Source organism: Ceratosolen solmsi, unplaced genomic scaffold (genome assembly GCF_000503995.2).
Source record: "Ceratosolen solmsi marchali unplaced genomic scaffold, CerSol_1.0 scaffold29, whole genome shotgun sequence".
Lineage (NCBI taxonomy): Eukaryota > Metazoa > Arthropoda > Insecta > Hymenoptera > Agaonidae > Ceratosolen > Ceratosolen solmsi.
Genome location: NW_011948417.1, coordinates 2,978,385 through 2,999,729, shown reverse-complemented (window position 1 = coordinate 2,999,729; position 21,345 = coordinate 2,978,385). Strand labels below are relative to the sequence as shown.

Here is a 21,345-nt window from a genome sequence, read left to right as displayed (position 1 = left end):
CATATTAAACCCATTGAACATATTAATTTATATATCTTTTAAGAATATATTATCAGAAAGTCTAATCACCAAAACTACTATGTTTTTAATAATATTCAAAAAATATTTAATGAAATAAGTTGCTCTACACTGTAATATTACAGCTCATTAATTAGTAAGTAAAATAAATTATGAATCAATATAAAGTATAAGAAATGAATATAAATGTTAACCTTGTTAAAACCAACATTGTCGTGTGAAGCTACAACTAATAAAACACGGTCCTCTAAATCTTTCTTCGATCTTGCATGATCTATGTAGGTGCACCACTTTCCATATGTTGTGCTAGTAATATGTAGATGCATTTTTTGGTTGTTGCAAACATCTTGTATTATCTGGCTCCTGATCCCTGCCTAGTGTTTTTAATTTTATATAAAATTAACGTTAGCACTAATTAGAAAAGTTAACAAAACTTGCGCTGAAAGCAATATAGTCGACAAGTTAAGAACTAATAACAAAGCTTTAGTTAAATAGAGCATATCAAATAAATAATTAATTGGCATGAAATTATAATAAAAAAAAGTAATACAGATTTAACGGTAGAAGTCATTGTCAATTATTTAGTCTTTTAAATTTATTTAACTTAAATAAACACGTGCGAGCTTTAGACAAATGATAATCTAGAAACTCATTTACAAAATTCAGCATGCGAGTAATATTATACGACGATATGAAGTATTTAACGTGTAAATTAAAAAACTTTGTCGTTTATCAATTGAAAAGCCAAGGATACGGCTCATTTAAATGTTTAAGTTACATAAGAATTGTCAGTATAACTATGATAAATGCATGAAACAGAACTTCTCCAAGTACAGGCAACATTACCTGACTAAACACTGGTGTTCGTGTAATTGCATGGATCAATCTATGATCGAACTGTCCGATTACCGCTGATCTGCATAGAGATAAACGATTTATATTTTTTAATAAACAAACACTTCGTAATAAAATTCGATCAACCGCAATCGACGCCATTTTTCAAAAGTGGGGATTGCGCTAGTGCCACCAACAATTGAACTATGAGTTAAAAAGTTAAAAAGAGCTTGAACCTTTGGTAGCCCAAGTGTAATTTACAACAAAATCTTTCGACACATTTATCTAATATAATATCCAATGAATTATAAATTTCTATTGTAGGAATTAGATAATGTGACTATGTGACGATTATATACATAACTTGCGGTAGCCGTAGTTATCATTATTATTATACATATTATTGAAAATTTAATTTTTTCATTCGTAATGTAATTTTTGTTATAATGATAAATAAATATATGCCTTTGTTGTATGCTGAAGAAAAAGGAAAACGGTATATTCCAATCACTTCATATACCTACGCATCTTAATAAAAAAAAAAGACGTTTTATTAACCTATAGATTGAGTTATTTTAATAAACAAATCAATGAATTATTAATTTCATCGTTAATTTAGGGGTGCAGTTTCTTGATAAAAATTCTATTCGTCATTTTTTAAATACAATGTGTATATATATATATATATATATATATATATATATATAACACATAAAAACTTAATGTAGGATAAGAAGGAAAAGCGATACGACAGATTCTTCATGTTCATTAACTTAAACAATTATTATTATTGCAAATAATTTATTTTTAACCAATTAAACTCCTCTTATATACATTGTCTATTGTTTATAAATATTGTTGAATTGTCATCTAAAAAAAATGTATGTAACATTGTGTAAGTATAAACTTTGATTACAAAAAATTAATTATGAACTGGAAAACGAACAAGACTTAATAGCAGAAAAAAGTATGCCTTTAAAATTTAAAAGCAAATAGAAATAATCGAGCATTTCTAAGTATTAAAAATTCATCAAGAACCTTAAAGTTATGCATATAACAGCCAACGTATGCTTATATTAATAAAATATATTTATAGAAAACATTTAAAATAGCACCATTTTTATTAATAATTTACCATTTGGAATTAATTTTCAAATTTTTCATAAACAACTGACATTTCTGGCCTATGTGCCGCTAATTTATTCGAGCACCACTTTCCAAGAGACATTAAATACTTGTAAGCTTCTTCATATTTTTCTCCTGCTCGTTTATCTTTTAATAAATGTAAATCACTATCGTCAAAATTATCTATATATTCTTTTAAACGCTTATTTGTAGGTCTTGATTTATCGTAAGCGGATAAACCAGTTGCTAATTCAAATAGAACTATACCGTAGCTATACGTATCAATTTTTGTTGATAAACATCTGCCAAAAATATATTCCTCCGGTAAATATGGTCTAGTTCCTTGAATTTTGCTCACCTGAAATCGACAACACAAATTATTTACTAATTGACTAACAGTATTACAAGTATGATGATGTTGAGTTCTTACTTTTAAAAAGTCGTTGGAAGAACCCTCTTTTGCTAATCCAAAATCGCCAATTTTGGGCTCAAAATTCCTATCCAATAAAATATTTGCACTTTTAATATCACCGTGAATTAAGGGCTTTTCATGAATTGTGTGTAAATATTGCAATCCTCGTGCTGTACCCTTTGCAATCACTTGGCGTTGAAGCCAATTTAGTGCTGGATATCCGTGTTTCAGATGCAGTCGATCTTCTAACGATCCATTCTTCATACACTGGTATATAAGGCAAGGTGCCTTACTACCTGCGCTATATGCATAGAGGGGAAGAATGTTCTCGTGCGGTAGAGAATTTAAAATTCTGATTTCACGAAATGATTGGGCTATTTGTAACGTATAGCTTTCATCGTAATCAGAACCTCTTGGTTCAAGTTTTTTAATAGCCACCTCGGTATTTTTCCATATTCCTGCGATAGTTAAAATACTTTTGTATAAATAGAAAAATTAATTAATAATTATACTTTATGAAATTGTATAAGTGCCTTTATAAACAGTTCCAAATCCTCCTTTTCCCAATATATTTTCTTTATTCCAATTATCCGTTGCTGCGGTCAATTCGTCGTATGAAATTCTTGGTAATAATGTCTTAAATATCGTTGGTATAGAGATTAACAAATTATCCGAATTACTTGGTGTTTCGTTCTGTTGCTGTTGCTGAATTGGTTGATTTAATATTTTTATCGAATCCTCCTTTGTGTTTTGATTTACAATCACTTTAATTGTATTTTCATCGGGCTTCTGATTATGATTAAAATTTTGTACTCCAATTTTCAAGTCTTTAGTGTCTTTCGTTTGTTTCTCATTTTGAACTATTTTATTGTAATTGTCTTTAACATTGTTTAAAAGTACATGATATCTACTATGGACAAATGGTTTTAATATGGTCATTAATTGATAATACCTTATTCGAGATAGTATAACAAATAATTCCGATAGCGAATGATTATATTCTCCCCACATTGTAAAAAGTTGGTCAGTTGGATCTTCTTTATTTCTTAACTTTCCTATTTCATAGGAATCGTAAGACATTTCAGCTATATAAAAATAGAATAGAAAAATAAATAATGCACAATAATATACGAGCTCGAGCAACATTTCAATTGGCACATTTAAACGGTAATACATACCAGCAAGTTTTTCCCACTTATTGTCTTCATTTAAAGCTTTACACAGCTGTCTTCTTTCGATGAGCGGCAGATCGTAAATATACTGATAAATATCAAGAGCCGGTTCCATTTAATTACAAATAGTATTTATCTATTTTGCGTAGGTTAGTCCCTGTAAATTATAACGTTAAAGTACATTATTATCTAAAGAAAATGTTTCTCTACATCTAATTAAAATATGAAATATAATATTAATAATGTGTAGTTTGTATAAGCAACACCTGCCGTTAAAACATCAACATTTCAACATTTTAATAAATCTGACTTTCGTCATAACCTCTCACTTCGACTTTATAACCTTTTTGCCTTTATTTCATTCAATTTACCTTGAATTTTTAACCGCATCAATGCACTCGGCATGAGCTTATCGCCTTATTCGACCTCTCCATACGCTTCTCGCGTCTTCAATATTATTTTCCATATGGGAAAATTAAATTCGCTCCAGCGCGTGATCCCTTTTTTGACCCCGACAGCACCGAAGCTAGTGGAGTCGAGAGGAGCTGAGAAAGCTTGAACTCCTTAGTCCTCCTTAGTCACTTTATCACAATTCAGCTGAACTATATAAACTTCCCACTGTCAAATCTGTCAAACGAATGGAGTTGTCAAGGGCCTGGCAATGCTCAATTTTCTTTATTGTTGCTGAAATACCGCGAGCTGATTGGCCGATGCAACAGGTCGAGGCGGAGTAGCGCGATGATACGAACTTGTTACCTTCTCCCGCATTTTTATGTCAATTAATCGCGCGAGATCAATGGTAGTGGGCACTCATCGCCTTTATTAATCGTTCAAATGGATAATGGTGATGCGGAATTTAGGTCGTAGGTAATGTAATGTCGCAACGCTTACTAAAGGTGAAAACTACTGCCTCAACTGCCTAAACTCGAGATTTTAGTCGCATTTAACAATTGAATGAAACGACGATATTTTTTCACGACGAATATTTTTCACTTTATTTGCCAGAGCAAGACGATGAGAGCGGCACAGCTTGGACTACTAACTAGCTCTGCCAATAAGCAAACGAGCATTTGTAACGCACAATTCATCGATTCTTCTTTGAATTCTAACAGCCATTTGTTCATAAACTTTTCGGATCTTAATCGTACATCTCGATATAATGGCACAGCACATTTCACATTGTCGCGTATTATATTTTCACATAGTAAATATTATGCATGCAAATGTACATACGTTTTTGGATTTTACTAAATGCTATTCTACTAAATGCCAATAAGCTCTTTGCCCATGTTATTTATCGAATAATCATAAATAAAAATTGTATGACTTAATAGTCTCGACTGTATTCAGCGACGAATATAAATGTGAAAGCATGTGGAATGTAAGATTTACTTGTCAATGTACATATGACTAGGAAGTTTTTTTTTTTTTTTTTTTTTTTTTTAAAATCAAAATTAATATTTATTATTAAACTGGGGAGAGAGAGAGAGAGATAATTGTATACCAACATAATATAATTACATATTGTGGATATTAGCATACAACGAATCTTTTAGTAGTTGTATTTACGTTAAAGGTAGTGTATTTACTATTAATTCACTACCACCTTTGGTATTAAATTCAAGGAAAACATTTATGCGATCGATCGCGATCGAATATATGTATTAATCAATCGTACGTATTTCTTCGTCAATTTGAAAATAATTATTTCTCATAATCGATGTGTAAATTGGTACGTATCTTTCTAACAATACTACAAATTTTCTAACAATACTAATATTTTATTAATTATACGTAAGGTATATTGAAGTCTGTTAAGTGCACGTATTATGGTTAAATTATTAACGAAACGCTATAATGTTGCATTATTAAGATTCTTCTACATCTATAATATTTCGTTCGCAAATATTAAAATTTTCCTTTCAAAAAAAAAAAAAAAAAAAAAAAAAAAAAAAAAAAAAAAAAAAAAAAAAAGCGTGAAATTTTATTTATCACTTTTACACTATTTCTTTTTGAAAAATTGCCTTGCCTTGTGTAGCAAAGATTTCTATATATTTAATGCAAATCTGCTTAAATAAATTATAAAATTACAATATCTAAGCAAACTATAGTGTTATAAATTCGATGTTAATAATAATCGTGCAATAGGGAACGTCAAGTCACGTAAATAATAAATGATTTATATAGAGAATAATTTCCCTGACTAATGAATTATCTAATAATTACATTAAGTTCCTATTTATTAAATTATCACTGCTCGTTTTATTTCAGCACAGCATCATTTAGCTCATATGCCTAACGTAAGTTTATGCAAAACAAAAGAAACTAATGCTACTAATGCTGCAAGTAAGAATAATGATGTTTGCGGGGGTGATCTTTACTATATATTTAGTAAGCCCGAGTGAGGCTTGTAACGAAGCAATTTGCGCAAGTATTGTCAGTAAATGCATGCTCCTGAAAAGTTGTAAATGCGAATTAAACACGTGCAGTTGCTGTAAGGATTGTTTTCTCTGTCTCAGTTTTCTCTACGACGAGTGTTGCTCTTGCTTCGGTGCGTATTATTATTCAGCCCGTTACTATAATTTGTTTATTAAATATGTTTTGAATTGTAAACTTAAATCTGTAAACGAAGATTCGATAGAGATATGTCGGCAGCATCATTAAGCAGAAATAATTATTTTAATTGCCTCGATAATTAGTCGTAAATTTAATGAGTTAAAAATAATGGATATGGCATAAGAGAGTAATAAATGCTTATAGTTTGCTTATAAATTATAAAGATGCGTACGTACGATTAAATTGCAGATCTTTGCCCGAAACCAAATATAACGAGTAATCCGTTGAGTAAAAAGTCACACGTTGAAGATTTTGACGAAGCATTTCCAGAACTTTTTCAAGCTCTTACCGACGAGCCAGACGTGCATAAAAGATGGTCGAGCTTCACGTATCCAGTAGATCTTCCCATTAAAATATTTAATCATTATCAAGATAAAAATTTTAAATATACCATGCGTAAGTATTATCTGGAAGACTATCGCGAGCTTTTGTTTGAAATATCCTATTCGGTTGTTATAATTATTATAATCATCTTATGATTATTTTGTTTAAACAGCGTTTATTATATTGTTATTATAGGTTTATTACATTTTTCATTGAAAAGTATTGATGGCGTTAGGTTTTATAAGTAATTATTAATAAAATATCGCATGAAAGTCGATGTTGCGTGTAATTTAGAGACTCTTTATAATTCTGAATTTGCATTAACTATTCGCACATATGTAGATATATTTTGGGAATAGTGATTAATTAGGCTTTTCAAAGGATTTTCTCTCTCTCTCTCTCTCTCCCTCTCTCCCGTCCACTGTTATGCGTCCATTGTAGCGAGAGTGAGAAGATAAATGGTAGACACATATTATTAATCCGGGAAAAATTAGTTTGCGTTGTGTGATACGAAGAGTCGATGGTATGAGAAAATGAGAAGGCAACAGTTTGATATTCTTTGATATGAGAATATGTTAGCTGAAATATAATTGATGTGCCCCAATTATAATTAAACATTATTTTTCTTAACCTAAGCACATATTAAGATAATAGATTGTATTATTAAATATCGTCCCCTTAAAACTCATTTAATGGCATTTTAAAATTCTTTCTTTCAATTAAATATTAAGCAATTCTCTAATCATATTGTATTATGAAATTAAAATATTGCTTCCACTTTATTCTTGAAATTTTAGAATCCATCGACGGCCGATACAATTATTCTACTAGATTTGATGTAACGACAGTTAATTGCACCGTAGCTTTTATAGTAGAATGCAACTCATGGGACAAATGTAAAAAATATTGTCAAAGTATGGGTGCGACGAGTTACAGATGGTTTCACGACGGTTGTTGCGAATGTATTGGCGATACGTGCATTAATTATGGTGTAAACGAGTCGAGATGCCTCAATTGTCCTGTAAAAATGAAGAAAATCGTCGAGGATGAATACGACGATTACGGACAAGATGAAGATTATGAAGTTACTGATGATTAAATAAGTTATTTCAAATTTATTTAAATAATGCATACATCGTAAATGCTAAATGCATAGATTAATAATTTTTAAATTATAATAACGATTTATAATATTCACTAAATGTGGTATTAAAAGTGTAATTTTGTGAAATTATATAAATTGACGATATTGAAATTTCTCTTATACCACGGAAAAGGCTTTTTTTTTCTATTTTCATTATAATTTAATTGTCAATCAAGAATTTTCATTTTGGCTTTTAACTTCATTTGCATATATATATATATATATATATATATATATATATATATATATATATTTTTTTTTTTAACTTCTAATTAAATTTATTGACTTATCTGCTTGTTGAATTAGCATTCAATTAATATGGTACAATTTTTTTTTTGGAAAGAAATTTCAATAAAACCATTAATTATTATAGGTATAATTATTTTTTAATAGTTAATTTAATATTTAATAAACAATAATTAATTTAACTATTTCGTCGAGCAGCTATGGTTGTAATTTTTTAAGATTTTAATCGAAAAGAACACCATCGATAGAAGCGGTAAATTAATTAAGCGCAAATGAATATTTCGATTGTAAGTAATGAATATCTATAAGAAAACATTAATTCGCAATCCAATGTCGTTAAATTGTTTAAAACCAATGATAGTTAAAACGATTATAAAAACAATGCTATAATTTTTTATGCGATGTAATCTGTTAATTGGCTAAGCTTTTAACTTAATGAAAATATTTGAATGAATATAAAATATAACATATGGTATTGATTTAAATGGATTAATAAGAATTTTGTAAAATAAATGTTTATAAGAGAATTCACGATTATTAGAAACAGTCACACGAATCACGTGTCATCAGTCATCGGTTCACGATTACATTAGAAACAATTGAAATTAAATGTTAAAAAGCTTATTTTAACTTGTTGCATCAAGTTAAAGAAGATAATATTTTATTCAAAGAACATGAATCCAACGTTAAATGTTATCAATTTAGTTAGCACATGATGGGTATTATAGACTATGTAAACAAATGAGAAATTCAACAATACGTGTTTACAATACACCAATAATTATTACATATTTAAGATTTACGTCTGTTAGATATGTATTACAATAAATATTTCTAATAATTTTGTCTTTGTTTAAAATTATTAAGTTTTATTTATTGCATAATATGTAATACGTTATTGGGATTATGCTCGTCTATTCGTAATAATTAAACAAATATAATTCATTTATAATAAATTACAAAATCCATACAATATCAATATTATCATTACTTAAGTATGCATTCAATAAAATACAATTGAATAGTCCCTTGGATAAAAATAATTCAGAATTATATAGAGAATGATAGTTTATATTAGTCAATGTTAATATGTTCAAGAATTTCTGTTTTGCGGCTTGAGAAAATGTTCGCCTTCACCCTTCTTAGACAATTTTTATTAAATTGCTAATAAAAAAAGAAAAAGAAAAAAAAGAAGAAAAAAAGAGAAACAATACTTTACGACAATCGTGATTGAAAGAAATAAAAAATGGTTTAACTAAAATTTTTCTTCCCTTTGAATCTTTTAAATAAGATTGTATTTTTCAGGCAATTTTAATAAAAATTTTCAGTTACATAAGCTTTCGTTCCATAGACTGTTAGACAAGCGCAACATTAGGAACATTGGATTATTGCATCTATCTTTTGTATCAATTCTGTAAATCAATTTAAAAGATGAATCTCAAGTACATTACGCATCAATATCAATATAAACAATATCGGCTAATGATATGTTAACAACTGCACATTGTAAGGCAATAACAGAAATTATATGTTTGACGCCATTGAATACTATTATGTGCCACGATGAAAAAACTTATGAAAGAAGCACTAGAAAGAAACAATATTAAGGCAGTAATAAGTAAATTAATTATTTTAAAACAGATATATTAGTATTACTTTGATTATGAGTGCATATTTGTAATTGTAAATGATAATTTTAACTTTAAGTACTATTGTTATAAATATACATGCATATGTATTTCACTGATCGGGATCTTTGGACATCAAAGAAAGTTTTGAAGATTTTTTCAAACGTTTTTTTTTTGAAACGTTTGAAACAATATTCGGAAAAACAAAAATAAACAAAGTTATGTAAATTCAAATAAAACTGTAGTAGTGAAATGTTTTAACGAAGTGTAAATTGTATGTTTTATGAAAGATGAACTTCAAGAATAATATTCGGGACTAAGTATAAAACAAAAAAAAAAAAAAAAAAAACAAAAAAAAAAAAACAACAACAACAACAACATATAAACGAGAAATATTTAAAAATTTTAAAACGTTGTAATGAAAATTATTAACATTCAATTATGTATTCCAAAATATTAACGTTTTGTGTCACATTTTAAAAAAATTGTAGCCTACCATTGCTCACGTATACTATATATGCAAAAATAATATAAGAATATTTGCGGTTTAAAATATTATTAAATATAAAAGGTATTCTAATGAAAAATAGATTCTGAAGATTAAATTATTGAAGAAAAAACAAATCTAATGACATGTTATTATTTATATATTCTACACAGAACATTGTGTATGATATATGTATGATATATATTTAAAAATATTAATGAACATTAGTATTACGGAAATAAATGATACCTAAATTACTTGGAGATACAGAATTATAAATTTCTCAGAAAATTTATAATAGCAACATAACACATAGACACATAGTTAAATGTTTTAGTAAAATATTAATTATAAGAGATATATAAAATTTGCAAAAATACATTATATAATAGTTTTTCATTTAGTTTTTTTTTTTTTTTTTTTTTTTTTTTTTTTTTTAATATAGAAGCCATTGCTTATAAAATGCTTAAGAATGTATAAACGAGAATTTATAAAAGAATTACAATTTTAATTTTCAATTACTAGATAATTTCTAATAAAACACATCCATTCTAATTATAGTGCGAACTTTTTTAGTTAAAAGTCACTAAACAAAAAGTCGCCAATAGCTAATAATAATTAGAATAAAATTTTGCAATAGTAATAAGAATTAAAAAGACACAAATATTATATCTAAGAGATATATGTTTAAACAATTATTTAAGTAATGAATATTAAAGAGACCTTGATGAAGATAGAATGAAAATGTCGATATGGTATTAGAAATTTTAGCTACGTAAACATATTTTTATGAGAAGCAAGGTCAGCATTAAAATAATGCATTAATTGTGACATTAAAATTTAAAAAAAAAAAAAAAAAAAAAAAAAAAAAACCATTAAAAAATATTATCTTAAAGCACAATTTACATATAATTGAGAAATTAAGGATTAAAGAAAGTAAAACACTCATGGAAACTATGATTGACATATAATGACGTTGATTTTAACCTCTTCCGCAGTATTTGACTTGATGGTTGTCCGAGTAAACTCATAACACTTCAATATAAAAATCCGAGGATATAAAATATTAACGATGATTTTTGAATTTGTCATAATTTCTATCTGCAACAAACATTTATGTAGATTTATTATATAATTTAAGTATTTGTATTTATAATATTATTTACATAAAACGAAAATGTCATTTTTAATAGTATCGCAAATATATCTGTGAATTGAAAGCAAATTTCTTAACTCTAAAAAGATTAGTAGATCGGTGCTTATCGTTAATATATGAAAAATGTTTAAGAAATTTAAGGATAAGCTTGCCGAGGAGATGAAACAGTCTCCTGCTCGGCTACAGGCAAGCATGCAACAATTAGCACAGGTTTTTCATATTCTTATTTAATGTCATTAATTTACTGGCCTAAATTTATTCACTTATCATACTATAAGAAAAATTTATATCAATTATAGGCAGTGGTATCGCCATCATTGTCAAACAACTCGATTCAAGATCTGCCGTTTAAAGATAATTTCAGCTTAACCGAAGAAACGGATGGTTAATACGATATTACATATTTAATACTTTTGCATTGATAATGATTTTCATTGATTTTATTTATGTTAACTTAATATCGATCAGATGTAAAGTTAAAAAAAAATATTAATTTAATTAATTAATTAACAGAGACACCAAAAAATAGTCCAACGAAGCATGGATTTCAAACGATTGATTTAACACCTCCATCGATAAATTCTAGTACATCGAGAAGATCGTCGGTTAGCAGTAATGTCAGCGACGCATCCTTTCTTTTTCCCATTTATGAAAGTTCTGGAAACTTGTACAATTTACAGGTGGAAATTTGGCTTTATCGTTCTATTTTTTCTTCTCAACAAATTATTATTCACAATGTATTTACTAATGATTAGCAATCCGATATGGATCAATCGGCGAGTGAGATGGATGATAATATAAGTCCGCAATTGGATCACATTTCCAAGGAACAATTATATTCTGCATATCGTAAAGCAAGAGCTAAGTATGATAAATATAGAGGAAGATTTACCGACCTTCTTAGCCATTATCGCGATATTGAACATTCAAAAACAAAACTAGAAAGCCTCTTGGTTGAAACACAAGATAAAGCTTTAAGACGAATAAGCGATCTGAAAGAACAATGTCAGTTAGAGCAACAGGCGAAAGCTCATTTAGAAGATGCTTTAAGAAATGATATCGAAGAAAAAGATCATGTTATAAATTCCTTAAAAATTAAGGTAAGCTAAAGATTTTATGTAAATCAGATTCAAGACTCTGTCATCTACAAGTAATTACAAGTAATTATTAAAAATTACTATTTAATTTATATGAATATTAAAAGATTTTATGTTTTTTTTTTTTTTTGTCTTCTTTTTCTTTTTTTCTTTTTCTTTGCTACATATTTTAATTGCGATTTGTTTAACTTTTAAAAACTTTCGTCTGCATTTATAAGATTTAATATGCTTTTAAAGTATTCAATTTATGATAGATTAAATTGTTACAAGAAAAAGGCCCAAACAATGAAAGCATAGAAAATATACAGTCGTCAAACAACCAGGACAATGACAAAGTTGACATTCTCGTTGATTTATCTAGTAATACAGACTCCGAGAAATTAAGCGAAGAGTCAAAATTATTTACAGAAAATGCACAATTAAAGGAGAAAATACAAAAAATGGAAACATTCCTAGAAAAATACAAGGATATGCTCAAACGAAATAAGGATAAAATCTTGGAGGTGGCGAATGAAAAGAATACTTTAGAGAGAGATTATGATATTTTACAAAAATCAAATCAGGATAAGCTCGATGATATGGAAAAAGAATTACGAAAATCAAGGGAAGAATTTGCCAATTTAAGAGATGAAATTGAAGTGTTAAAGAGACGGGAAGAGGAGTCGGTTATTTCTTTGGCAGAAAATAAATTGTCGATTCATCGGGAACTTGAGGGGAAAGAAGAGCAGATAAAGCAACTGCAATTAGAGTTGAAACAAACTTATGATCTTGAAAAATCTTTAAAAGAGACAGTAGAGCAACAAAAACAGGAATTGGAAAAGGTAAAATTAGTGGCAAATCAAAATGCCGAGGCAAGTCAAGAACATTTGAGAGGCAAATCGGAGGCGTTAAAACAAATGCAATCGGAGATGCAAGAAAAATTAATTCATTTAGAGGAGAAGATGAGCTTGAAACATCTCGAAGAAGTAAATAAAAATAAGCAGCTTTTAATTAAATTGCAAGAATTTGAAAAACAGCCTAAAGCAACTGAGGATGACACAAAAGCAATTAAAAAATTGACACAAATTTTAGAAGAGAAAGAGAGTCTTTTAATAGAGTTAGATAGAGAGAAAGAAGAATATAAAAGATTGTTGGATAGTCATAAATCTGAAATTATACATTTGAAACAAGAATTGAATAAAGTGACGAGTAGTTTGGAAAATGTTCAATGCGACGCAAATAATCGTGATAGTATATTAAAAACTAATTACGATAAAGAGTTTAATGCATTGAAGGATGATTTAGAAGATAAAATTAAAGAGTGCGACGAGGCAAATTTGACAATTCAAAAGTTAACAGAAGAATTGGAAGGCTTTAAATGTAAACTACAAACGAAAGATGAAGAGATTGGCATTTTAAAGGGTAAAGCGCACGACGATGCAGAAATAATGCACAAACTTCAAGATGAATTTGAAAATAAAAATAGAGAGATATTAGAGTTCGCCAATAAGCTTAAATCAAGCACTATAACTATAAATGATCATGAAGAAGAGATCAATAATCTGGTTAATCATAAAGATAATTTAATCAAATATATAGGAATTTGTAAAAATGATTGCAAGAGATTGAAAGATGATTACGAATCGCTTAAAAATAATATAATTAATAGTATTTTTAATGGGAAAGATGCGATATTTGAAACTGTACGGGAGACGGGTAAAATCTTATCATTTTTAAATGAAAAAGAGGCGAGTCTGAAATTGCAAATTAACGAATTGTCAGAAAAGAACGAGAGAATAAATGAGCTTAAAAGCAATTCCAATGACAATACCGTACAATTGAAACAGATATTAAGTGACAAGGCATCATTAGAAAATGAATTAACGAGTAAATTTAATGAAGTTGAAGAAATGAAGATTAAGATGAATAGTTTTAACGAGTTAAAGGCAACAAATATTACGTTAAAATTAGAAAATGAATGTTTGTGCAGTAAATTACACGAAATCAATGAGTCATTTAACGAGCGTGAGCAGCTTTATGAAAGGGCTATACTCGAGAAAGAAAAAATCCTGGAAAATATTTCTTTAGAAAAGCAGCAACGCGAGAAAATGTATCGAGAATTTAATCTTAAGGTGTCAGAAAACGAAGGCTTAAGTACACAACTTACCGATTTATCTACGAGATATCAGGAGTTACAGGGTATTGTACATACATTAAAATTCGAAAAAGAAGATCATAATAAGCTCATAAAAGAGATTCAAATTATAAAATTGGAACTCGAAGATAAAAGCAATCAATTAAAAGCTTTGCAAACGAAAAGCGAAGAAGAAAAGCAACGGCTACGTCAAACAGATAGCGAGTGCGAAAATTATAAAATAACGATCGAGGCTAATAATCAAAAGTTATTAAATTTAAGTAAGGAATTGAGTATATCAAAGGAAGTTCGTAAAAAATTAAGTATTGAATTAGAAAAGTCCAGAGATTCTTTACAACAATTAAAGGATAATAATAGTATCGTAGAAACAGAATTGGAACAGGAAAAACTGAAATTTAAAACTGTCGAAAGCGAACGTAATCGTGCAATAAATAGTAAGACAACCGAGATTCAAGAACTACAACAGCATTGTTCAGAATTAATGAGCGAATTAAATAATTTAAAGGCAAATAATAATATTTTAGAGGAATTGAAGGCGGATAGAGAGAGCGTAATCCACGAATTTGATGAACTAAAATCGTCACACCTTTTATTACAGAATGAAAATAAAAGCTTAAAGGATAATCATAAAGCATTGTTAACGTTAAATAGCAAAATAACAGATGAGAATAATACTTTTCTACGTGAACTTGAATTTTGCAAGAAACAATTGCAGAATAGTAATAATGATATGGATAATTTTAAAGCTCGAGTAAACGAATTGGATGTATTGAAAAATAAGAATATTGAGTTGACTTCGTTATTGGAAGAAGCCAATGATTATCAGAAGAAGTGTGCAAGCCTTATCGATGAGGTTGGCAAGCTTACGAGGGCAAACGAATCGCTAACATCAGAATTAGAAAGTTTGCAAAATCAAATGCTTAATTTGAAACAATGTCGCGTTAAAAGTGAAAATTTAGAACACGAATTGGCAGCTCGTAAAAACGAAATTACCAAATTAGAAAGCTCTATGTCGTTGAAAAATGAGGAATTAATTAACGTCTGCAGTAACGCGGAAGAGGAGAGTCATAATTTTAAAATTGAATTGGAGGAGAAAAATGCTCAAATAAAGGAAAGAGAATTTAAAAATTTGCAACTGTTAGAGAAGATTGACGAATTATCGTTATTAAAATTAAATATTGAAGATAAAACGAGAAAAGAGATTGACGGTTGGCGCGAAAGTAGTGATAAATTGGAGAATGTCTTGGCGACTAAAGAGTCCGAGTTGAAAGCATTGCACGAGCAATATGTAAAATTAGAGGAAAGGATGAAAAGTATTGAGGAGAAATTAACAGAGGACTTGAGTAGAAATATTGAGAATGCATCGATGGAGAAAAGAAAATTGGAATCACAACTGGATGAGACGCTCGTCACATTTCAAGTGAAAGAGACGCAAATGCAGGCTTTAAACGATGAATTGAAAAATCAAGCGTGCAAATTGCGAGACCAATTGAAAATTAACGAGGATGAGCAGAACTTAAGACTGAAGCAAATTGTCAAAGAATTTCAAGCTCAACTCAACGATAAGGAAAAAGAACTACAAGCGGCGCTTGAGAAGAGATTTGGTAAAAAAATCTATACGTCCGTTTTTGGGGATAAAAATTTTTTTTTCATTACAAAGCAAACAAAACAAAACGAAACAAAAAGAAAAAAAAAAAAAAAAAAAAAAAAAAAAAAAAAAAAAAAAACAATAAAACAATAAAATAATCATAACTATCTATTTAATTTATAGATCGTCAGCAAAATTTCGAATCCAATACAATACAGGAATACAAAGAGCAATTGAAAGATTTTCAAGTCCAAGTCACCAAAAAGTCCGAACAAATTGAAAAGTTAATCTTCGACAATGAACAAATACAGAAACAAATACAGGACGAAGTTGAAAAACGTTTAGCTATTATGAGCCAAGCAAAACTGGAACATGTAGATAATAAAATACAGGGTCTTGATAAAAAGTGGGAGGACATTGTAAAGGAAAAAACCAATCAATTAGAAATGAAACACGAGCAAGAGATCGCAGAACTTAGCAACGAATGGCAAAACGAAAGAAAAGTATATTGTTATTTCTATTTTCACTTGGCTATTTGAAGCGCTTCCTTTTTATTTTTATCTTTTAATTTTCATTTTTTTCATATTGTTTACAGAGCGATGAAAATACAGAATTATTAGACAAGGTGAACAATTTATTTTCATTTATTTTTAATCTAAATTTTACTTTAACCTTATATACGTATAGCTGTAATTGAAAATTTCAATGTTAACATAATAATTATTCTATTATTACTGATCGACGAATTAACAATACAACGAAGCTAACGAATTTAATCTATTTATGAGATTGTCTGCTTTATCGATTTAGGAATTAGAAAATACAACCAGAGTGGCAATGGCTGCGGTGCAATCCAACACTGGCTCCTTCCATACCTTACAACAAACCTTGCTTTCTCAAAAGAGAGAATTGGCCGAGCTAAGGAAATTGGTAAAAATGAGGCAGGAATCGGTGGAAGATTCAACGGAAATTGAGTATTTGAAGAACATTCTATACAAATACATGATGGGAAAAGAAACAATGGTACTTGCCAAAGTTATTGCCGCTGTGGTTAAATTTGACCAAGATCAGACGTCAAAAATTTTGAAAAAAGAAGAAGACAAATTATCATTGGTGAGTGAGTGAATGAGAGAGAGAGAGAGAGAGAGATAGGATAATCCATGTTTTAATAGATATATTAAAATTTATTTTTCATTTTTAGCTTGGATCATTAGGTTTAACATAACACAATATACTTATCTGCATTTATTAAATTATGATTGATGTTCTGTGTAACGAACATTCAAATATTTATCGATGAGCCGCAATTGATGCAACAGTAATTTTTACCTTCATCCTTAAATATTAAATGGATATTATAAACATTTGGTGCGGATAATATTTCTTTTATGCATTTTATTGCAAATCCGTTGTCTTTATTTAATTCGTATTCGCAATTTTTCTAAATAACTTATTGATTTTAAAACATTAATAGTATAAAATAATCTTTTTTTTTTTTTTTTTTTTTTTTTTTTTTTTTTTTTAAGTTATCCTGGAAGATAATTTATATCTTTTAATTGATATTTTTGTAATCGATATCAATGTAAACGATTTATGATAGCACAGTATTTTTAATTTAATTTAATTAGAATGTTGCAACTTCTTGTGCAATATTAATCATTACAAATAATCTTTTAATTGCTTATAATTAATTTACTGCAATTTTAATAAAATGGAGGAAAGACGTATTTAATAAATAACAAATGTAAATAATAATGTAATTATAGCTTTATTTAGAAATCTTATATATATAAATAAATGTTTTATGATTAATTAAACATCTTTTTTATGATTATGTACAAAGTGATAAAATCAATTAATTATACGGCTTCCTGCTGTTTCTGTGATAATATAAAATCAATGAAAAATTGTTTTCTTTCCGTTAGTGGTGTGCGTTTACGACGAATGGTAATTATTTCATCCCCATCTTTATTATATTCTTTGACTCCGCGATCCCCTAACAGAGCTCGAAGTGCAATATTTTTTTGTAACTGTTTTTCGTAAAATTCTTTTCCACCCTCCACATAATCTAAATTAAGCTCCGCCAAATTTTTATCTACTAATTTTTCATAATAAGTATTCAGACCATCTCTAATTTGAAACCAAATTCCGTATCCTACTAATGTTATTATTCCATAGACTGAAAATTTTAATGTTAATGATACACTTCTAGCTAGCTGAATCCTTGCATACTCGCAGCAAAAAGCTGTTGCTAAGATCATGGAAGGTGTCTCCATGCAGCGATACAATTGCAGATTTTGTTGATTCATCATTATTTCTCTTGCGATACCAAACTTTTTAGCTTTATCTGACAATAATAATGAGTCTACTAAGCTACTCGCAGCTGGATGATATACATTTAATTTTTCTTGTTTATAACCTAATCGTAATTGTAATACATCTACGGAAGATCTATCTTCATATGCATAATTAACGGGTAAGCCAATTACCGATCCAAACTTATTTGTATTCAATCCTGCTTGACACACATTAAATCCTATACAAGGAAATGGACGATACAAGTTTTTTGGTTTGTCTACAATATTGAGATCATTTAACACTTCGTTATATAAATTTTCAATCTTTTTTGTCAATAATACAGGATCCCCGTATCTAAGTTAAAAATTAATTTACATCAAATTCTTATAAAAAAATTTAATATTCAATCAAATGAAAAAAATAATTAATTTTAAGTTTATGCTTACTTCTGGAGGTGAAATAGTTTTTTATATTTCTCAAGATATATTGAATGTGGTAAAAATTCAATTAATAATGAGCCAACGGTTGCAGTGATTACAGAAGCTGTTGCTATGAGTGGGATTTTATTATTAAAATTTGATCTAATATTCCTGGCCATTTTAGGCATATACCTACAATTCCATATTAATTTTTATTTTATTGTTTTTTTTCATTAAAAAAACAATTATTCTTAATCTTAAGACAATTCATTTTTTTAACTATAAAATAATTCACTATGACTATATATATATATATATATATATAATATGTATATATTGGTTACATCGTTAATTTTTTATAAATATCAATGTAGATAATATTTTATTAAGATCTGTAATAATTTCATTTATTGCAATTTATTGGAGAAAAAAAAAAATGAAACTATAAGGAATCCAAATAAAAAGTAAAAAATTGTAAATACCAAATTGTATATTAACAATAATTAAAGTAGATGCCTTACGTATTTCATTAAAACAAACGCGTATAATTAATGTAGTTATCAGAATTTAATTGCAATAGTTAATATTCAATTTTCACTTTCAAATCATCGAATTTATAATAGAAATTCAAAATACAGGCTTACAATAAATTATTGTGCCCAACAAGGTTAAAGGTTATTTTTCGTTTCACGAGATTCAATTAATTTTACACTTTTCTATGTTTTATGCACTTGTTATTAAACACGAATAAAATGAATATCTTCTCGCTGAATATATAACAATCAGTATACTTATTAATTCATAAATAATATTTATAATAATTTCATTGTATAACTATTTAACTTTATTAATTACAAAATAATATATTAATGATTATATTACGATAATTTTACATACTATTTTATCTAATTAATTTGATTATTCACAATTCTATTCACTCCAGCAATTTATGCCTATGAAAAATATATATATTTATGAATTTCAAAATCAATTTTCTTTCAATACAATATCTCTCTGATTTTTCATAAAATGTTAGAAAAAAGTATACTAAGAGTATACTAAGAATAAATACAATTATAATAAAATATTATAAGTTTACTGTAATATATTATATTGTATGAGATTTTCTTTTAATAGCATATAATTAATTATATAGTCTTGTGTAACTTGCCTTTAGTACCAAATTTGAGGTTATGCTAGGCACTTTGAGCTATGATGGTAAAAAACGAATCCCAAATATTGAAATCCCAAAAAGCGCCGGAAAACTATATTCAACTTTCTTTTCTTTGCATTTTTATGAAAAAATTTATACAAGACAAATTTATACAAATACGACACAATATAGTAGGTAAAAAAAGTGATTTAAAACATTTTATTTTATTTTCTTTTATTTTTAAGATTTTTAAATACCTGTTCCTTAAATAAATACCTATTGCGTAATAAAAGTCATTGTAATTTTTAAATTGTGCATATAAATCTCGTAATTTGGATCTAATGTAATGTCTGAGGTGATCCATCTATCGTCTGTAGAATCACGTTAAACTACGTAAAAATTTTATGTGATTATTATTCCAGATGGAAGCTTATTTCAATTATCAATTGATTTACTTTTTAGCAAGACAACAATTTTTTTACGTTTATTTTTGTTTGCGCTAATTGTTTAGAACTTTTTTCTTATTCTAAAAGCTCTTTATTTCATGTCGCTCGATAATCATTATTTTATAATGTATTTTAATTGAATAATGGTACAAAGTTCCGTTCCAGTTGGATTATTCATTGAAATTTATGTATCGCAGTGTTTATAGAACAGCTCATGATTCTTTATAGATAAAGTTGCATGATAATTATTAATAATTAAGAATAACAATTACTTCTGATGTGACGAGAGTATATTAACTTACACGACAAACACTGTGAAAATTATAAATCGACTACGAAATTCACGACATGCATTATCGCTTACACCACATCAGTGTAAAAGACACTTTCAATAAATATTTTCTCTACACGATATTTTATTAGCATCTTATTATAATTGTAATACTAATTCATGGTTGTTGTTGTTTGTTCTAATATTTCAAAAGATGTATAAGCATTATATGTATGAGAATTAAGTAAAACAAATTAATATCAACATTCAATATTGTTGAATACTTTTTTTTTTTTTTTTTTTTTTTTTTTTTTTTTTTTAAACGCTTACTTAGAAAAAAAAATCTTTTTCACAAAATTAAGTTTTAATATTGAGCTTAATTTGTTAAACAAATCATTGTATGCTTGTCGCTCGGTATCCAAATTAATTAATGAATCGAAAGAATGATTTACGTTTAAAAATGCGATAGAAAAAAGCTGGTGACGCAGCCGAAGTAGCAGTAACAACAAGCAACAAATACTCATTTAACCAGTGAGTCAATTAATGATCAAAGATTCATAAATTACACAAATATGCGGAACGCGCGACGATAAATCATGATCGTGTCGTTCTTTTTGAAATTTCGTTTGACTTTTTGCAAAGCACTTTGGACTTTAATACGCGGAATAAACGTCTTTCGCGATGAAGAGCCGTGACGTGAAGTGTATAATCTTTGGGGGAGGGTCAGGGGGTTGTGATGGGTAGGTGGTGTGCGATTTTGCGGCGGGGGGAGGGGGG

At 28.1% G+C, this 21,345-nt stretch overlaps 4 protein-coding genes across 4 annotated transcripts; 2 read left to right on the top strand and 2 right to left on the bottom strand.

Moving 5' to 3' along the window:
• Window positions 1–1,967: 1,967 nt before the first annotated feature.
• Window positions 1,968–3,721, bottom strand: pll (serine/threonine-protein kinase pelle). Its single transcript, XM_011496279.1, has 4 exons — window positions 3,568–3,721; window positions 2,923–3,474; window positions 2,408–2,847; window positions 1,968–2,335 (listed from the first exon to the last, which is right to left on the bottom strand). The coding sequence occupies exons 1-4, from the start codon at window positions 3,674–3,676 to the stop codon at window positions 1,997–1,999; spliced, it is 1,440 nt and encodes a 479-aa protein (XP_011494581.1). The 5' UTR covers window positions 3,677–3,721; the 3' UTR covers window positions 1,968–1,996.
• Window positions 3,722–5,877: 2,156 nt separating this feature from the next.
• Window positions 5,878–7,644, top strand: LOC105359977 (twisted gastrulation protein homolog 1-A-like). The gene is made up of 3 exons (XM_011496748.1): window positions 5,878–6,112; window positions 6,367–6,573; window positions 7,299–7,644. The coding sequence occupies exons 1-3, from the start codon at window positions 5,890–5,892 to the stop codon at window positions 7,598–7,600; spliced, it is 732 nt and encodes a 243-aa protein (XP_011495050.1). The 5' UTR covers window positions 5,878–5,889; the 3' UTR covers window positions 7,601–7,644.
• A 3,509-nt stretch (window positions 7,645–11,153) lies between these two features.
• Window positions 11,154–17,374, top strand: LOC105359642 (golgin subfamily A member 4). Its single transcript, XM_011496277.1, has 9 exons — window positions 11,154–11,372; window positions 11,462–11,546; window positions 11,676–11,842; window positions 11,918–12,262; window positions 12,514–15,997; window positions 16,165–16,484; window positions 16,577–16,606; window positions 16,792–17,094; window positions 17,183–17,374. Exons 1-9 carry the CDS (start codon window positions 11,286–11,288, stop codon window positions 17,204–17,206), a joined length of 4,845 nt encoding a protein of 1,614 aa, XP_011494579.1. The 5' UTR covers window positions 11,154–11,285; the 3' UTR covers window positions 17,207–17,374.
• Window positions 17,375–17,834: 460 nt separating this feature from the next.
• LOC105359976 (transmembrane protein 177) lies at window positions 17,835–18,877 on the bottom strand. The gene is made up of 2 exons (XM_011496746.1): window positions 18,726–18,877; window positions 17,835–18,633 (listed from the first exon to the last, which is right to left on the bottom strand). The coding sequence occupies exons 1-2, from the start codon at window positions 18,875–18,877 to the stop codon at window positions 17,841–17,843; spliced, it is 945 nt and encodes a 314-aa protein (XP_011495048.1). The 3' UTR covers window positions 17,835–17,840.
• Between the last annotated feature and the right edge of the window lie 2,468 nt (window positions 18,878–21,345).

Bases quoted from the DNA above. Each gene is read 5' to 3' on its own strand.
- pll (XM_011496279.1), bottom strand. From the start codon at position 3,676: ATGGAACCGGCTCTTGATATTTATCAGTATATTTACGATCTGCCGCTC. The intron at 3,475-3,567 runs GTATGTATTACC...ATTTTTATATAG, and splicing joins TAAGTGGGAAAAACTTGCTG to CTGAAATGTCTTACGATTCC. The intron at 2,848-2,922 runs GCACTTATACAA...TAACTATCGCAG, and splicing joins ATTTGGAACTGTTTATAAAG to GAATATGGAAAAATACCGAG.
- LOC105359977 (XM_011496748.1), top strand. From the start codon at position 5,890: ATGCTACTAATGCTGCAAGTAAGAATAATGATGTTTGCGGGGGTGATC. The intron at 6,113-6,366 runs GTGCGTATTATT...ATTAAATTGCAG, and splicing joins CGAGTGTTGCTCTTGCTTCG to ATCTTTGCCCGAAACCAAAT. The intron at 6,574-7,298 runs GTAAGTATTATC...TTGAAATTTTAG, and splicing joins AAATTTTAAATATACCATGC to AATCCATCGACGGCCGATAC.
- LOC105359642 (XM_011496277.1), top strand. From the start codon at position 11,286: ATGTTTAAGAAATTTAAGGATAAGCTTGCCGAGGAGATGAAACAGTCT. The intron at 11,547-11,675 runs GTTAATACGATA...ATTAATTAACAG, and splicing joins CTTAACCGAAGAAACGGATG to AGACACCAAAAAATAGTCCA. The intron at 15,998-16,164 runs GTAAAAAAATCT...TTTAATTTATAG, and splicing joins GGCGCTTGAGAAGAGATTTG to ATCGTCAGCAAAATTTCGAA.
- LOC105359976 (XM_011496746.1), bottom strand. From the start codon at position 18,877: ATGGCCAGGAATATTAGATCAAATTTTAATAATAAAATCCCACTCATA. The intron at 18,634-18,725 runs GTAAGCATAAAC...TTTTTAACTTAG, and splicing joins AAACTATTTCACCTCCAGAA to ATACGGGGATCCTGTATTAT.